The sequence below is a fragment of the Panicum hallii genome, chromosome 8 (assembly GCF_002211085.1).
Source record: "Panicum hallii strain FIL2 chromosome 8, PHallii_v3.1, whole genome shotgun sequence".
NCBI classification, from domain to species: Eukaryota; Viridiplantae; Streptophyta; class Magnoliopsida; order Poales; family Poaceae; genus Panicum; species Panicum hallii.
In genome coordinates, this window is record NC_038049.1 from 40230433 (window position 1) to 40248091 (window position 17659).

The 17659-nt window shown below is 50.7% G+C and overlaps 2 protein-coding genes across 4 annotated transcripts; both read right to left on the reverse strand.

Moving 5' to 3' along the window:
• Positions 1 to 6407: 6407 nt before the first annotated feature.
• Positions 6408 to 9930, reverse strand: LOC112902429 (pentatricopeptide repeat-containing protein At4g14820-like). Its single transcript, XM_025971501.1, has 3 exons — positions 9429 to 9930; positions 7334 to 8713; positions 6408 to 7244 (listed from the first exon to the last, which is right to left on the reverse strand). Exons 1-2 carry the CDS (start codon positions 9863 to 9865, stop codon positions 7414 to 7416), a joined length of 1737 nt encoding a protein of 578 aa, XP_025827286.1. The 5' UTR covers positions 9866 to 9930; the 3' UTR covers positions 6408 to 7244; positions 7334 to 7413.
• Positions 9931 to 10610: 680 nt separating this feature from the next.
• On the reverse strand, positions 10611 to 17232 carry LOC112902428. Of its 3 annotated transcripts, XM_025971500.1 has the most exons (6): positions 16901 to 17225; positions 15996 to 16773; positions 11993 to 14867; positions 11369 to 11890; positions 11179 to 11277; positions 10611 to 11096 (listed from the first exon to the last, which is right to left on the reverse strand). In XM_025971500.1, the coding sequence occupies exons 2-6, from the start codon at positions 16766 to 16768 to the stop codon at positions 10827 to 10829; spliced, it is 4539 nt and encodes a 1512-aa protein (XP_025827285.1). In that variant the 5' UTR covers positions 16769 to 16773; positions 16901 to 17225; the 3' UTR covers positions 10611 to 10826. The 3 variants fall into 3 exon arrangements, 2 of the variants coding, with proteins under 2 accessions (XP_025827285.1, XP_025827284.1); XM_025971499.1 differs by having other exon boundaries at positions 11369 to 14867; positions 16901 to 17226; XR_003230577.1 differs by having other exon boundaries at positions 11054 to 11096; positions 11365 to 14867; positions 16901 to 17232.
• Positions 17233 to 17659: the final 427 nt, after the last annotated feature.

The window sequence follows — 17659 nt, forward strand, 5'->3', positions numbered from 1 at the left end:
TTCACCGTAGTATCTTTCGGACTGACCAATGCACCCACCTACTTTATGAACATGATGAACAAGGTATTCATGGAGGAACGGGACAAGTTCGTCGTAGTCTTCATCGACGACATCTTGATCTACTCCGAGACAGCCGAAGAACACGCTGAGCACCTGAGGATAGTACTCGAGAGGTTGAGGCAGAACCAGCTATATGCTAAGTTCAGTAAATGCGAGTTTTGGCTAGAGAAGGTTGCCTTCCTAGGCCACGTGTTGACTGCAGATGGGGTTGCTGTAGACCCCGAGAAGATCGAAGCAGTGTCCGAGTGGCAGCAGCCGAAGAGCGTTACCGATATCCGAAGTTTCCTGGGTTTGGCAGGCTACTACCGGCGGTTTATTGAGAACTTTTCCAAGATTGCCAAACCTATGACCGAGCTACTCAAGAACAACGTACCGTTCGTATGGTCATCCAAGTGCGAAGCCAGCTTTCAAGAGCTCAAGTCCCGACTCACTACTACTCCAGTCCTTACTCTTCCGGACATCCGGAAGGACTTCGTAGTCTATTGTGATGCTTCTTGTCAAGGCCTGGGTTGTGTGCTGATGCAAGATGGCAAAGTTGTGTATGCCTCCCGACAGTTGAGGAAACACGAGGAAAACTACCCTACCCACGACCTTGAACTCGCAGCGGTAGTGCACGCCTTGAAAATTTGGAGGCACTACCTAATTGGCAACAAGTGCGATATCTATACCGATCACAAGAGTCTAAGTATTTCTTCACTCAGGCAGAGCTGAATATGAGGCAGAGGAGGTGGTTAGAGCTAATCAAGGACTACGATCTGAATATTCAGTACCACCCCGGCAAGGCTAACGTCGTAGCAGACGCCTTAAGCAGGAAGCACTATTGCAGCAATCTGATGGTTCGTGACGAGCAGCCTGCACTGTGCGATGAACTCGAGAGACTAAAGTTGGAAATAGTAGAGCAAGGGCACCTGAACACAATGACAGTCAAGTACGATCTGGAGGATCGAATCAGGCAAGCACAGCGACGATGCCCAGAACTTCAGAAGCTCAAGCGAGCAATGCGAAACGGAAAAGCGACCGACTACAGGGTCGACGACCAAGGGACCATATGGCTGAAGGATCGCATATGTGTACCCCAGGATCAAGGAATCCGTGCCAAGATTCTGGATGAAGCGCATAACTCCAAGTACACCATACACCCAGGGTGCACCAAGATGTACCAAGACCTGAAGGACCGTTTCTGGTGGAACGACATGAGAACGGACATAGCCGAGTTCATGGCTAAGTGTGACATTTGTAGAAGGATCAAGGCAGAACACCAGCGCCCACCAGTGCCCTGCCGGTCTGCTGAAGCCACTTGATATTCCCGTATGGAAGTGGGATGACGTTTGCATGGATTTCATAACAGGGTTACCCCGGACTCAGAAGGGCAATGACTCCATTTGGGTAATCGTTGATCGCCTGCCTAAGGTGGCACACTTCATCCCCGTCAAGACCACGTACACCGTGAGCCGACTATCCGAACTGTACATAGAGAACATTCTAAAGCTCCACGGGGCACACGAAGCATAGTATCAGATCGAGGCCCTCAATTCACCGTGAAATTCTGGCAGAGCTTGCACAAGTCCCTAGGGACTCAGCTAGATTACAGCACCGCCTTCCACCCCCAAACCGATGGGCAGACCGAGAGAGTGAACCAGATACTCGAAGACTTACTTAGAGCATGTGTGCTAGCCTACGGGAGTGATTGGGAGAAGAGTTTGTCCTATGCTGAGTTCACGTACAACAACAGCCATCAGGCCAGTTTACGGATGTCACCCTTCGAGGCACTTTATGGCAGGAAATGCAGAACACCGCTGATGTGGTCAGAAACTGGGGAGAGATCGTATTTTGGTCCAGACTCTATCATAGAGGCTGAGGAGAATGTCGCCAAGATCAGGGAAAACCTGAAGATAGCGCAGAGCAGACAGAAGAGCTACGCCGACAAGAGAAGGAGGGACCTCTCGTTCGAAGTCGGAGACCACGTATATCTGAAAGTGTCACCACTCTGAGGCACCAAGAGGTTCCATGTCAACGGGAAGCTAGCTCCGAGGTTCGTTGGACCGTATCCGATCATCCAAAGGATCGGAGGATTGGCGTACAAACTGAAGCTACCAGAAGGACTTGCTGGGGTACATCCGGTTTTCCACGTATCTCAGCTACGCAAATGCTTGCGAGTGCCGGATGAAACAATACCCCCAGAGGCAGTGGACTTGCAAGAAACGCTTGAGTATGTAGAGTATCCCGTGAAGATTCTGGCCCGGGCAGATAAGGAGATTAGGAGGACCTCCATTCCCTATTGCAAGGTTCTTTGGAGTAATCACACAGAACGGGAAGCCACTTGGGAGAAGGAGTCCGATCTAAAGGAGAAGTACCCACACCTTTTCGAGGACCAGGTAAACCTTTAATCTCGGGGACGAGATTCTTGTGAGGGGGGAGTCTGTAACATTCCATGTTTTACCCTAGGATGCTTAAATAGCAAAATTTGTGAATTTCAAAAACTTTTTACGGATTAACTTGATTTGAATTGGTTGATGGATTTTACTTGCTGGGAATTTTCCATTTTGCTATTTCAAATGTGTGGGATTTGAATTTGAATATTCCAATCAAATTCAAATCCAATCTATAACCTCTAACACCCCTAGTGGGCCACCAGCCCACCGGCCCACGCTACCTGAGCCCAACCGCTCTTTCCCTTTTTCCCTTCCTCCCCCGCATGCGCGCCAGCCCGCACAAGCCGGCCCAGCCCAGCTTCGCGACCCGTCGCGACGCTCCGCCTCCTTTCCACCCGGGGCAGCTGACGGGCGGGACCCACCCGTCAGCTTTCCCTTCTTCCTCTCGCTCCGCGACAGCCCGGCTCCCGCCCGCTCGCCTCCACCGAGTCGTCCGCTCCGCGACAGAAGCCCCAACCGCCCGCCTCTCCTTTTCCTCTTTTCTTCCCTCGCCGTGGCCCCGCTCCCTCGCGTCACCTGCCAACCGCGCGCGCTTGTCCCCGCTCCGCGACAGCGCAACGCAACCGCCGCGCGCGCCCGTTCCCCCGCACCCCGACCGCCCGCGCCGCGAACCCTAACCCTAGTCGCGCCTCTCCGTGCCGCGATGCCGCCATGCGTCCCGGCGCGGACGCCAAAAAGGCCTCGGCCGCAGCCGCACTCGAGCCCCGGCGCCGCGTATAAGGACCCCTCGGCCGCCACCCCAGAAACCCTAGCCACCCGTGTCTCTACACCTTCCCGCCGCCGCCGCACGAGGAGAAGTGAGAGGAGAGGAAGAGAAGGAGGAGAAGAGCCTGAGGAGGACGCCACCGACGCCACCCGGAGCCGAGCGAGGACGACACCACCGACGCCACCACCGGAGCTTCACCGCGCCTGCGCCCGATCGACGACACCAACGCCGCAGCCCTTCCTGCACGGCCTCGACCCACCGGCCTCGCCTCTCCGCAGCCCCGAGCACCCTCTTCTCCAGCCCGCCGGTGAGCCACACTGCCACCATCCCTTTCCTTTCCCCTGCTGCCGGCGTGAGCCATGAGCCGCCGATGAACCCTCGGTAGTAACCCGTAGGACCTCCCAACCCTTCCGGCCGCCGTGCCGTCCTTTTTGTGCAGGAGCTCGACGCGCCGCCTCTGCACCCCCGCTACCGCCGTCGCCCTACCGCCGCCGCGTCGTGCCGCGGGCCCGGGATGCCGGTGCCCTGCGCACGGCACGGCCACGCCGCAGCCCTGGGATGCTAGGACCCGCGCGCGTGCGTGCGCGCCTGTGCTGCAAGGCCCGATCACGCCTAGCCCCGCCATGCCCGCGCCACGGCCTCGCCGTGCGCGTTCACCCCCGCGACGCGGCCGCGACGTCGCGTTCGCATCGCGGCCAAGTCGTTGAGGCCTTTTCCCGAGCACCCTCCGGGTGCTCTCACTCGCACACGCGCCGCGGCGCCCACACGCACACACACACCCCCTTCTGCCGCACCGGATCCAGCCGCCGCGCCAGATCCCGCCGAGACCGCCACGTGGGGCCGCCCTGTCAGCGTGAAGGGGAAGAGCAGACGCCGCCAGCCCGCGAGGAGGAGGAGGCCCAGCCCACGGAGGAGAAGAAGCCGGCCTGCGATGGATCCAAGCCGAGCCGGACCGCACGCCTAGCCAGCCCGCCGCCCGAGCCGCAGGCCGAGCTGCCCCTGCGAGCCTAAACCGAGCCGATGGGCCTTGAGCCGGCCCATCACCGCTTTCAGCCCAGAATCAAACCGTGACCCGTTTTCTTTTTGCAGCCTGACCCGAGGGACCCACCTGTCAGCCTCAGGGCGAGGCTGACCAGTGGGGCCCGTTGACCGTGGACCCTTGACCCTTGACCGTTGACCGTTGACCGGTCAACGTTGACCGGTCAACGCTGACGTCAGCAGGGCCCACTGCTGACGTCAGCATCCCGGACCCCCCTGATGCCGTCATGCTGACGTCAGCATGCCACGTGGCACGCCTGGTGCTGCCACGTGTCTCTGTTTAATGGTTTTCTTTTCTGAAACTCTTTTATTAATTTCAGAAATAGGTTTTTCCTTAGAAAATTCATAATAAATTATCCGGACCTCCGAAAATTATGAAACCAGTTTCATAATTCTTCTAAAATCATGAACCACCTGTTAGAGTAGGCATTGTGATGATTTGGATCTTATTTGTAGCGTTTTGTGCACTTTTGCACTTTGGTCCCTACTCTTACTCGTATTTGCGAATAGGACCCGACCACGAGGAGTTGACCGACGACCAGGACTACCCGGAGGCCCAGGAGGACTTCGAAGAGACGCCAGGTTCACGCCCATCTATGAATTGAACTCCTATTTAGGCATTTGCTTGTAGATATGCTATCGCTATATGTATTTATACCGAGATAAACCTGCATGGCCCTTTTATGTACCATACTCCTTGCCAACCTATCTTACTTGTTTATTATATGAAATGCTTTGTAAATCCTTGAATGTGTATGTGTGGGATATGGATGGATAGTCTTGGCGTGTGTGAAGTGGTTCTCTTTAGGAGTTGGTGATTAGGGCTTAGCCGGGAGTGGGCAACCTAACTCGATCGTGGATCGAGGGCTTGGGGTGTGTGTATTTTTCCAAGAAATCTCTAGCCAACCTTCCCCCAAGAGGTTTTTCTTAACACCAATGAATTCTATTAATGCTAGAGGAAAATTATAGCTCCAAGAATTTCTTTGTTCTCAACGCTTGGCACACACTACGGAGTACCTATGGCGGGTACAGTCTTGGTTACGTGATTGAGGTGTTTGGGGCACCCGTTAAGGGTGCAGTTGCGGACCACCGTGGTGGATACGCTTTTGACGATGATGCCCGCTCCGGCAGATAAGGACTGGGTGAGAGTAACCATGACTTGTAGGAATTTGTTAAGCGTGCACACCACTTACCCATTATGAGGGTGGGCCCGGTTCGGATTTAGCAAGCGCGGTACCAAGCCGGTAGAAGGATCGAGTATCGGTGCAGGGGAAGGAGGTGCTGACCTCACGTTCCCCGAGATGCATGGGAGGCTTCACAGTCCCGGGGCGACCTCTCGTGGGGGGATGCGCCCAAGACCCGGGAAAGCCGGATGGTGCCGTGGCTCCTAATTCCGTTTCAGTAGACCGGTGTTTCGTATACTAGTCGGCTGATCCCCGGCTAGTGTCGATTCGAGTGGGTCCAGGTGTACAACCCCTGCAGGGTGAAAACTATACGTATAGCCGCGTCCTCGGTTATGGACATCCCTACTCCTCTGTTGCTCTTATTAGTTAGTGTTACTCATGAATTCTACCTCCCTCTAGAATATTGTCCTGCCAGGGGGCAGTTGAGATGCGAGGAGAGAGAGTCCTCGCATCGACTTGGTGGTTTTGGAAGGTGTGTGTGACCGGGAGTCCGGAACGCCGGAAGAGCCCGAGTCGGGAATGTAAGGAGATGTGTATTCTTATATATATTATATTGCATGCATAGGGAAATCCCCAGCTTTACCTCTTGAACTCTGTTATATCCGTAGTATAGACCACAAAAAGCTTGCATACAGATGGTGACGTGAACCTATCCCATTCCTTGGGGATAACCTGGTACGATGCAAGATCCGATCCGGAGTTCGACCCCAACGACGACGGATGGTACGACTGAGGCCCGAGCTACGCTCAAGTCGCCTGTGGAGGAGGTTCCCGAAGATGAAGGACAGCCGAAGACCTAACTACCGTTTTGCGCCTTCTGCTTGTTCGATCTAGCCGAGAGGCTTGTAATAATTTCCGTACTATAGATCCTTTAGATTTATGTAATAATTAAACCCGTGTTTGACCTCTCAATGAGTATGACTGTGATATTATGCCTGAAATGAGTTCTGTATGTGATAGCGCTTGATTCAGAGACTATCACGACGATACAGGGAGTCGGATTCCTCGATTCGGGAATCCGGTTCATTGCAGGAAACATTGATTGTGAGGAAGAAACGGCATTTTTCTGTGTTCCTTCCAGTTTAATCGTTTGCAATCATTTCAACAATTTTCAGTAATCCGGTGCCCTTTCTAACTTTTCAGATCTCCGTCTCCACCTTTGCAGAGACGGAAGCACCGTGGCAACTGGTAATCGCAATCCAATGCAAAACCCCCTCCCAAAACGACAAATTATTCAGACGATCCTCTGAACCCTCCTAGGTTCCAGTGCTGCTTGTTCCATACCCCGAGCTGCCCGACGCCGAGCGTGACCGAGTGCGTCAGCTCGCCGATCATCAGGCTGTGCACACCGTCGCGGACCGCGTCACGGTCCACGACGCTGAGCCCCTCGCACACGTCGATGGCCATCTCCACGCGTGCCACGCCACCGTGCCAGCGACGGAACGCAGGGCGGCGTGGTACACGAGCACCGTGTGCGCGCCGTCGCGGTTGCCGACGTTCCTCACGTCGACGTGCACCGGGATGGTCAGGCCCTCGCAGCGCGTGGGCACTGTTGCTGCTGCTGCCAGAGCGCGTCCCGTTGAGAAGACGTCGCGGCGGCGGCCGCCCGTGAGTTGCGCCGGCGCGTGCGCCGGCGAGTGCGTGAAACTGGGTGTAGCTGAGCCCGTGTCCGAACGGGAGGATCGTCGGGCCCATGCTGTAGAAGCGGTAGGTCCGGCCGGGGTACCCGCTCGCCGGGTCGGCACGCATCGCCATGTTCTTCATCGGCGCCTTCTGCAGGTAGTCCTGGGGGTACGGGGTACCATGTCATCGGCAGCTTCCCGCCTGCAACAAATCACAATCAAAATTTCAAATTACAAACGACTTCCTGTTGCAAAATCGTGCTACTCATTGCCAAGATGCAATATCCATACCTGAAATTACCAGGCTGAAAGAAATTACAAGGCTCTCGCTGTGTAGCAGAACATTTTCTCTAATATCCTCACCTCACAAATCAACTTACTTTCCCATCGAGCTTCAGAAGGATCTTATCACTTTCTGGATGTTTCCCACCTCCAGCTGCAAACTCGTGATTAGGATCATTCAGCACCATCCAACTGGAGCCTGTTTCTTTTGAGACCCCATGGAGTTTCATTACCACCCTCACCTCCTCAGCATCATTCCAACTGCCAGATTTTGCATATATCTTTGATAAAAGCACAGATGCTCCATCATGATTGGGATCCAACTCCAAAACTTTCTTTGCAGCAAATGCGCCAAGCTTGAGATCGCCATGCATCCAGCATGCTGCTAACAGAGAGCCCCAGATAGCCACATTGGGCCCTAAGTGCATTGAATCTATGAGATCAACTGCTTCTTGCAAAAGTTTAGCTCTTCCCAGAAGATCCACCATACAACCATAGTGCTCACTATTGGGTTCGATCCTGTATTCTTGAACCATACATCTAAACATCAAACGACCTTCATGAACTAGACCAGCATGACAGCAAGCATAAAGTAAATTAAGAAAGGTCACTTTGTTGGGTTCAACACCTTCCTTTTTCATCTTCTCAAACAGAACTAAGGCGGATTTTCCATCGCCATGCATAGCAAAAGCAGCAATCATACTTGTCCAGGTGATAACATTCTTATGAGGTATTTCATTGAAGATATTCAAGGCAAGAGTTATACCCCCACATTTGGCGAACATATCAATAAGAGCATTGCAAACACGCAATGTCTTAGTCAATCCGTTATTCTCGGTGAAGGAGTGGATCCATATTGCTTTATCAAGGGAACCTAAATTGGCACATGCAGATATGGCACTTAACACAGTAACTTCATCAGGCATGATACCATGCTCTTGCATATCACTGAATAAACTCAATGCTTTGTTAGGTTGGTTACTTTCAGCATATACTGATATCATGGCACTCCAAGACACCACGTCCTTCTCTGCCATTCCATCGAATATAGAGCGAGCAACCTCAACGTTTCTGTTCTTGGCATATCCAAAAAGCATGGCAGTTGATGATACTAAGTCCTTCCTCGGCATCCCATTGTATAGCTTTTTGGCCATATCCATTTTGGCACAGCTAGCATACAAGTTTATGAGAGCACTACTGAGGTGAGCATTTATAAGAACGTCTGACACCAACATGTATGAGTGGATGACTTTCCCAGTTCTGAAATGTCTTATATGCCCACAAGCTGATAGAACAGTAGCAAGGATCAATTGGTCAGGAACAACTCCAGACCTCTTCATCTCAGCAAACAGAAGCAAAGCTGCTTTGTAGTTCTGAGTCTGGCAATAACTGTCAAATGATATTAGAAAGGTCCATAACAGTTTGCAGTAAAACGTGCAATTGCCAAGTAGCACCAAAATGGAGACTACATAGTAACAGCAAATCAACAAACCAAAATGGATGATTACTTAATTTATTTTTGTGCACTATGTAAAAGATGGTTGCATTACAAGGAATTATGCTCTCTGAAAGTACCTAGAGTACATGTACGGTAAACAGAGATCTTTTAATAAACTAAATATTGGATCACAACCATTCCTGAACCATATGACTTATATGGATAATGCACAAAGTGTATTCTGCTTTCTTAGAAGGTCATTCAATTGCATCACCTTGCAAGTTATGGAGTTATGTTAAAAAACATAGAAAAATTTCACAACTAATGCAGCTTTCACAATGATTTGAGGCACTATGTTACTGCAAAGTCAGCTCCTGGCTACATTTTCCAACTTGTGGCTGATCTGATCCAATGTGTTCCAAACCTTAGAATACGCTAGTTGATCCTTCCTCGAATGCTAAACTCTTGGAAAGCAGTGGAAAAAAATATAAAACTCGTCGCACACAACCACAAGTTATTCCATTTTTCACCCGTGTAACATTTTTTTCATGCAGAACATAGACGATGCTAAACTGTGCCACAAGTGCATCAGGCGGAACGACCAAATAGTCCACTTTTGGTTTCAAACAACCGCACAAACAAACATGGCGGATCTAAGCACGATACCTATCAAGCATGACGCCCCAGGCGACGATGTCCCGAACGAGCATTCCGTCAAACACCCTCCGCGCGTCCCCCACGCGCCCGCACGCCGCGTACGCCCCGACTAGCGCGGTCCCGACGAACCCTTCGCCCAGCGCCCCGACCCTGACAGCAGCCGCGTGCGCGCCCCCCACGTACGCGCCGGCACCATCGCAGCGAGCCGCGGAGCGGAGCAGGGCGGGGAGCGCGCGGGGCCCCGGCGCGGGCAGGCCGGCGCGGCGGAGGCACGCGCAGGCCGCGAGCGCGAGGCGCGGGGCGGATGCGGCGGCGGCGCGGATGGCGGCGAGGTGGGCGCGGTCGGGGTCCGGGTGGTCCGGCGGCGGCGGCGGGACAGGGTGGCCACGGCGGAGGAGGGCGGCGCGGAGCTGGCGCAGGTGGTGGTGGCGCGCGCGCGCTTCCATGTGGCGACTTTGGGAGGGCGTGTTGGGATGCTAGCGTTTATTTGGGCCGTCTGATGGGAGGTCTGGATGGCCGAGATTCATTAGATGTTAGTGGGTGATTGATTGGCAGAGGTAGGCGTCAGATGCGTCGTACACAGCGTCCCTCACGCGCCTCTCCTCCCCACACCGCGCTGCTTCCCTACATCCGGTCCACCCCACACCGCGCTGCTCCTCAGCGTCTGGCCCCGCCCCCTGTAATCCAGCGCCCGGCATCCTACCCCTGCAGACCAGCGCGCGGCGACCCGCCCCAGCATTACAGCGCCGGCGACCCACCTCCTCTGCAGCGTCTGCTTCTCTCTCTGATTCTTCTCCACCGAACAATCAAGTTGCTAGCACCTGCAGCCATTCCAATTTCTCCCTCCCTCTCTCACGAACGAGCGCTGCATGTGTTCCCTGCTCCCCCTCACCCCCTTGTTGCAGTATGAGCGTTGCAATGGTTGATTTGAGATATTGAGATCGAGATTCATATTGCCATAGGAATGTTCTTCTTGTTGGTTTGATTTCGTGGAGACAGCTTTTTTTTTATATTGCACCTGAATGATTTTGATGTTGCAGTAGTCTTGTTTCAATGTTGCATGAATTTGAATGAATGTTGCATGAAACAGAGCTTTGATATTGCAGTGGAAATTTTACTCTTTTAACATCTACGTCGCAGTACATGTCTTTTGATATTGCAAACATTGATTTTTTTTGTTGCAAGCGTGTATTCTTAATGTTACAATGGAGCATCCGATTAAAAGATTTTATCAGACGTCCGGGCGGTAGCAAGCCCAAATTTATTTTGATTTCCAAATCAAGAAGAGAAGTCCAATTAAAATAAAAAATCATTATTTAATCTAAACCCAATAAAAAAAATACTAATGCTCAATCCAATTCATTTAAGTCCAAGTCCAGCATCCTCCTCGCGGCCCTCGCCGCCATGTCAATAGTAGTCGTCTTCTTTCTCCTCGTCATATTGCCAGTCGTCCGAGGCGCCCAAGCCGTAGCCGGAGACGGCAGCCCTGGGTACCGTCTGCGCCTCCTGCACGATCCTCATGATCTCCTCCACGCTCTGCGCCGGGTACGTGGAGGCATTGCCGTCTTCCCCTCCCCGGCGTCTGGTGTAGTAGGCGGCCTCCGCCTCCTTCTTGAGCTCCCACGGCAGGTTCTTGAGGAACCAGGGGTGGCTCTTGATCTCGCTCATGGTAATCCTCTGCCGTTTGTGTACATACATAGTTATCTGTCAGCTTGGACATGCACAGAAACAGTGGACGGACACGTACGCAGACACATACCTTGTTGGGGTTTGCGACGAAGATGCGGGAGAGCAGGTTGCGGCAGTCCTGGGAGACGCGCACGTACTCTGGAATCTCGTACTGCACCGACATGATCCTCTGCAGCTCAAAGATTGTTTTTCTTTAGCTCGATTGTATGCACAACACAAAGTATCTAGGGGTCGCAAAACAGCTAACAGTACGTACAGACCGAGATGGTCTTCCTGAAGTTCTTAGGGTCCTTGGGATCCTCAAACGGGTATGCGCCAACGAGCATGGCGTAGAGCGTGACGCCGCAGGACCAGATGTCGGCGCGCTTGCCGTCGAACTCGCGGCGGGAGAGCACCTCCGGCGCGATGTAGACCGGCGTGCCGGCCGTTACCTTGTGGCGCGGGTGCAGCACGGACGACCTGGAGCAGCCGATGTCGCAGATCTTGAGCCGCGGCGCCGGGCTGCCGTCCAGCAGCATATTCTCCAGCTTGAGGTCGCGGTGGCAGATCTGCATGGCGTGGCAGTAGCTCACCCCGCACACCAGCTGCTGGAAGAAGTAGCGCGCCTCGTCCTCGTGGAACCGCCCGGCCTCGCAGACGCGCTCGAACAGCTCGCCGCCGGCCGCGTACTCCGTCACGACCGCCAGGTGCGTCGGCGTCAGCACCACCTCCTTGAACCGGATAATGTTGGGGTGACGAAGGGACCGGTGGTTCACGATCTCGCGGAACACATCCTCGTTGATCTGGAAACGCAAGAAACAAACGTGTGTCAGACTCAGATACAACGTACCGTGCATCTCACGCGAATCATCCGCTCCGATCCGCCCATCACGGCAGCGCCGGACCTTGTTGCCCCGGGGGATGTACTTAATGGAGACTAGCTCCCTAGTCTCCTTGTGCCGCATGATGAGCCGAGCCTTGGCGAAGTTGCCGGCGCCTAGGTCCTTGACCAGCACGTACTTCTCCATGGCTCCGAGCTCGAGGAGGACCGCGTCAGCTGCCGGATCAATGGGGCTGTGGCCACGAGGCGGAGGGCGGAGGTGGAGGCGTGCGTCTGGTTCTTTCGTGGGAGGAGGTGACAGCGACCTTGTCCTGTGACTCCTGTGCCGGAAGTCGTCTTGATCGCCCGCGTGATGTGGGAGGAGAGTGACGATACCTTTGGTTGAACCCTCTGCTCCAGTCCGTTGTGTTGCCGACAATTTACTGATTTCTTTGTCGCCATAAGAAAAGGCCCGATCCCGGAGTTGGGGGACGAAATCTTCAGCTGAACCCTCTTCGACCACCTGGTGTGCTGCCGACATTGTACTGCTTCCTTTGTCGTCACAAGAAAAGGTTGGGTCTTGGAACTGACTGACGAAATCTTCAGTTGAACCCTCTTCTACAGTCTGCTGTGTTGTCAACGCTGTACTGATTTCTTTGTCGCCATAAGAAAATGCTGAATCCTGAAGGTGGGTGATGACATCTTCAACAAAACCCTCGTTTGCAATCTGCTTTGTTGTCGACGTTGTACTGATTTCTTTATCGCCGTAAGAAAAGGCCGGATCAAGCAGCCGGAGGTGGCTGACGATATTTTCAGTTGAACCCTCTTCAACCACCTCGTTTGTTGTCGACGCTGTACTGATTCCTTTATCGGCACAAGAAAAGGCTGGGTCTTGGAACGGACTGACGATATCTTCAGATGACTCCTCTACTGCAATCCGTTGTGTCGCTGATGCTGCACTGTTTTCTTTGTCGCCATAAAAGGCCCAGCCCACAAATTGTATGTCGATGGTGGGAGGTCTCATATTCTGACGAAAGATTTCCTCCAATGTAGACTCTACAACTTTTCTGCAGAACTCATCAGCACCAGCGCCTCCAATTTTGGCAGAGAACACTTCAACGATTGTCAAATTCTCGAGGCCAGCATCTGCTATGTTGTATTTCCCTGTGGTATTAGCATTGAAGCCTACCTTGAGCCTTCGGACATTAGGCATTGCTCCCTCCTCAAAGGCTACACAAAGCGCTGAACAGATGAACACGAACTGCATGAGAACTGGAAATCCCTCTCTGTGAAAGATGATCCTTTCAGCAGGGGCGGTCGGGACATAGAGTGAGAGAGCAGCAAGGGCGGGCAACTCTTGCAGAATCTCAATATCTCCGCCTGAAACCCCCATGACTTCGATCTTGAGAATGCTAAGTAGGCGGAGTTTGCCTATCCACTCGGGGAGGACGGATAAGATGCAAATCCGCGGCATCAACTCAAGCGTCTCAAGAAGGGTTGAAGGAGAGGATAAGTTGCTCAAGTCATAGGAGATTTCATTGCTTGGAACACTCGCCTCCAGAGTATTTTCATTATAAGAGCCTGCAGATAACAGAGTTAGTCTCTTGAGATTCCTGAGTTTCGAGAGAGCTGAAACCACGTGTTCCATGTTTTTCTTCAGATTGTCTGGTTGTGATTCGGAACAGGTGAGACGAAGATCCCAGACATTAGTCAGCTCGCCGAGGCTCAGAACATTATCTGCTGAGTTTCTTGTTAGATCAAAGCATCCTAATGTCCGGAGAGTTGCCAAGCGCCCAATACCATTCGGCAGGTTTGTGTCACCAGGAAGACTGAGGTGCAAGAGGCCCGGCAAATGAACAATGTCCTCTGGTACTTCGCTCACTGTTGAATCTATTTTCAGTGTCTCCAAATGTCGTAAGCCTTGCATCTCGGTTTGGAGACTTAGAGTGACATTACATACCATCTCCAAATGTTTCAGACCAAATAATTTGCATAGTGCAGTCAGGTCGAAATTTATGTTATCCTGATCGCCCCAAAGATGTAGGATCAGGACCCGAAGGTGTCGAAACTCCACTATAGAAGGAAAACACTTGGGGAATCCATAGAATACCAGTGATCGAACCTGTGACAGTCTTAAGTTTGCTGGTGGTTCTGCATCACCTGCATCGCCAAAGAGGAGAGACAGTCGACGAACCTTGTCAGCAAGTCTTATTTTGCTCTGAGAGCCATCAATTGCAGTGACGAAATTCTCTTCTATGGACTTGTACCTAACAAGATTGAGTATCATGTAGTGCACTGTACAAGACAGCACCACACCATTATGGTTGACATCTACAGGTTGGACCATTCCCCCAATAACAAGCTCATCAAGATAGGTACTTGCAACTTCCTCCATGCTGTTACCTCCTTCTGCACAGATAAAACCTTCGGCTATCCACTGATTTACCAAATCATCTTTCCAGATTACGTGCTCCTCTTTATATGTACTAAAATATAACATGCAAGCTTTCAAACGATCAGGAAGATTGTTGTAGCAAAGGTCAAGTACATGTTTCATCCCTTCCATACTTGGATTTGTCCTCAAATTAGTGCTTAACGATCTCCTAATGTAGTTGCATTGCTCTATTCCACTGTGCTGCCTTGCTAAAAGACTTGATATGGTAACAGTTGCAAGAGGAAAACCACCACAATTCCTTATAATCTCCAATAGAACTTTAGACTGCTCACAGCTGTCAGATTGATCACCTGGGAATCTACTGAAAAATAATTTTCTTGATTCATCGTCTCTGAGAGGTCCCATCTTAAGAATATACTCGGAGTTATGACCACAGCATGTCTGTGCTACAACATGGATTTCTGTGGTAATTAGCACTCTACTGCAGCATTTATCATCTGGCAAAGCACGACACACAACATCCCACGTTGATGTAGCCCATAAATCATCAATTATAATGAAATACCTGCAAGAAAAATATTACTTTTAGGAAGATTAGCCATCTTCGAATTGGCTTTCCACGTGCACTGATTTGATATTGAAATGTCAGGGGATTAAATGGAGCATTTCAAAATTAGGAGGTGAAGTAAAGGAATGTAGAAGTTCAGGGAGTAGCTGGCGGTCTGCATGTGTGTTTTCATGGAAGAAGAACAACAGGTTCGATAGAATCAATTTTCTAAATAAACACAACTTCAAGAAAACAAATACTTCAGCCACACATTCCTGTAGCAAACCAAGAGTTGAGATACTGTTCTTTTGGTATTAAGGGAGTTTCCAATCATAGTACTTCATACTCAAGTGATTGAAATTGGAATAGTTCCTTTTAGTCATTTTTATTCCCCCTTGATCAATATCAACTGATTAAAGTATATTTTTCTATGTACAATGTAGAATGTGCACTAGTTTTTCATAAAATAATACATTACGTCGTACTGCTGTTTGAAACTAAGTAGTCTGAAATTTAGGCCAATGATAGATTAATAGATTTGCAGTTGATTGAAAATTAGCAAGTATGTTAGATTTTTCTTTAAAAAATAATGGCAGGAGCTCTGCTGTTCATGTACAAGCTCCTGCCTTTGTATAAAGAGATTTAAGTTAAATAGCCATAATGGCCGGTCATGTACAAACAGCAGGCTATGAAATGAGCAAAAATAAAGCCTACCAACAACTAAAAGACGACCCATGCTACACAGAGCATCAGATGCTCAAGGTGCTGCAAGTCTGCAACCCTTCTTCTAAAAACGATGTCACCTTTCATTTAGGTCAATGGGGGATTAAGAAATTATCAGGTGACTGAAAGTTAGAAACTAACGATGTTAGAATTTGATCTCCTTGCATTCAAAGTCCACTTATAGTTCTAGTCTTGATTATGTTTTTACCCTTTTTCTTAAAAAAAGACAGGAGCTCCACCAATCAACTGAAGATTTATATATAATGGTTTGGAAGTCTCTGCTCTGCTCTGATGCTATACACCTTGCCCTTGCAATCCCGAATGCTAACTGTTGCCCGTCCATAACAGTATAACACCAGCTAGGTGCCGCAAGTATAGATTCGCCAATATGAAATAGAAGGATGTAAGTCAATAAAAGCTTACTTCTTATGTTGTAGGTGTGCCCTGATCGTGTCAATGAGATTACAAGACTCTGAAGCATCTGGCGGCCTCTCTGGTCGAACTTGCAAGAGAATGCTGGAAAGAAGGTCCCTCATGTCAGGTTTCTGGGATGTCCGCGCAAAAGCGCGGCACTCAAACTGGCTGTCGATCCTGCGGTATAATTCTTTGGCAAGAGTTGTCTTACCAACCCCTCCTAATCCAACAATTGAGACCACCCTAAGCGTCCTCTCTGCGTCTCCAGTCAACCACTCTCCGAGCTTCTCCATGGAGCTGTCGGTACCAACAAGGCACGCAGTTTCTAACCCATGCTGCGGTGGAAGAGGGCGTTCTTCTGAAGCAAGGCTGCCTGGTCGCTTCCTGCATCTGTCAAGATTGTAGATCTTGTGCCGCTGAATCGCATCCTTCAAACGCGCCCTGAACTGCGAGACCTTGTCGGCGACCCACCGGCTCCGGCGTCGGAGGTTCTTCAGGTCGGCGTGGTGTCCGTGGATGAGCTCGTCGAGGAAGTCGTCGATGTCGTACGACAGCTCGCGCACCTCCTTTACCCAGCACCTGGCCGTCGATGCCGGGGCCTCCACCTCCGACGGCTCCATCAGGTACTTGTCGATCAGTTCTTGGAGGTGGTCCTTGAGGAGACGAATCTTGTCCTTGTCCTTCTTGTGCAGCCCGTGGTCGGCCTCCGGCGACAGCAACCGCTTGAGCTTGGCGGGGAGAGATTGGACGACACCCAGCGAAACACTGACCGGAGCCTCCATCGTTTCTGATAACGGAACAGAACAGATTCATCGTCGTTGTAGATCGATGAATTGAAGAACATAGCTCTTTCGTCGAGAATCAAACTGAATACAAGAAGATAAATAGAAAAAAAGAAGATTTCGCGAGGATACCTGTGAAGAAGAAATTGACGAAGATAGATTCGGGAGCTCGCTTCTAAATCAAGGTGCAAAGAAGTGGAGGACACCCGGACATTTCCATGGGACTACCATTACTGAATAAACGGAAGATTTATTCCTTTCCTTTTTAGAACGGTAATGCTTCAAGCAGGACGTCCGATATCGATTAGAAAAATCGGACACCGCCCGCATCCCTTATCCTCTCGTGCCCTGTCTTCTCCAACCACACGAGCTCCTCTACAGACGCTACGCATGATACATGTTCTATTGAAGCAAGCTACTTACCAGATTCCAAGGGGGCTAAATTGTAATTAATTTGCTTCATTTGCAACTACCCCATTCGAGTTGGTTCGGTCAAACTTGTACTGGCCGGGTCAGCTCTAATCAGAAAAATTGCTAGTTGGCAGGTCTTAATCAGATTTGATGGGAACAAGACGCGAGAGAGAGCTGTGGAGTCGATAATGTTAAAACTAGAAAGTAGAGTGCGGAAGGGAATGATTCATTGATTGATTGAATGAACAGTTTGATTATATATATATATATATATATATATATATATATATATATATATATATATATATGATGAAAGGGTGTGTTCAAAGGACATATCTCTTTGGGGTTAAGGCCTCTTTGCAAAAAGTTCAGATCCTTTCGTCAAAAGTCATGTCTATCTATCAAGAGGTGTCTTTCTATGAATAGGTGGAAACTAACACTCCCCCTTGATCAATTAGCTCCTTGTACGCTTCATATAAT

What these genes read in the sequence shown, in the direction of transcription:
- LOC112902429 (XM_025971501.1), bottom strand. Translation starts at nt 9,865, where the DNA reads ATGGAAGCGCGCGCGCGCCACCACCACCTGCGCCAGCTCCGCGCCGCC. An exon ending in TGGGGCGTCATGCTTGATAG is followed by an intron (nt 8,714 to 9,428) that starts GTATCGTGCTTA and finishes ATCATTTGACAG; the next exon opens with TTATTGCCAGACTCAGAACT.
- LOC112902428 (XM_025971499.1), bottom strand. Translation starts at nt 16,768, where the DNA reads ATGGAGGCTCCGGTCAGTGTTTCGCTGGGTGTCGTCCAATCTCTCCCC. An exon ending in GCACACCTACAACATAAGAA is followed by an intron (nt 14,868 to 15,995) that starts GTAAGCTTTTAT and finishes TTTTTCTTGCAG; the next exon opens with GTATTTCATTATAATTGATG. An exon ending in ACTTCAGGAAGACCATCTCG is followed by an intron (nt 11,278 to 11,368) that starts GTCTGTACGTAC and finishes TTTGAGCTGCAG; the next exon opens with AGGATCATGTCGGTGCAGTA.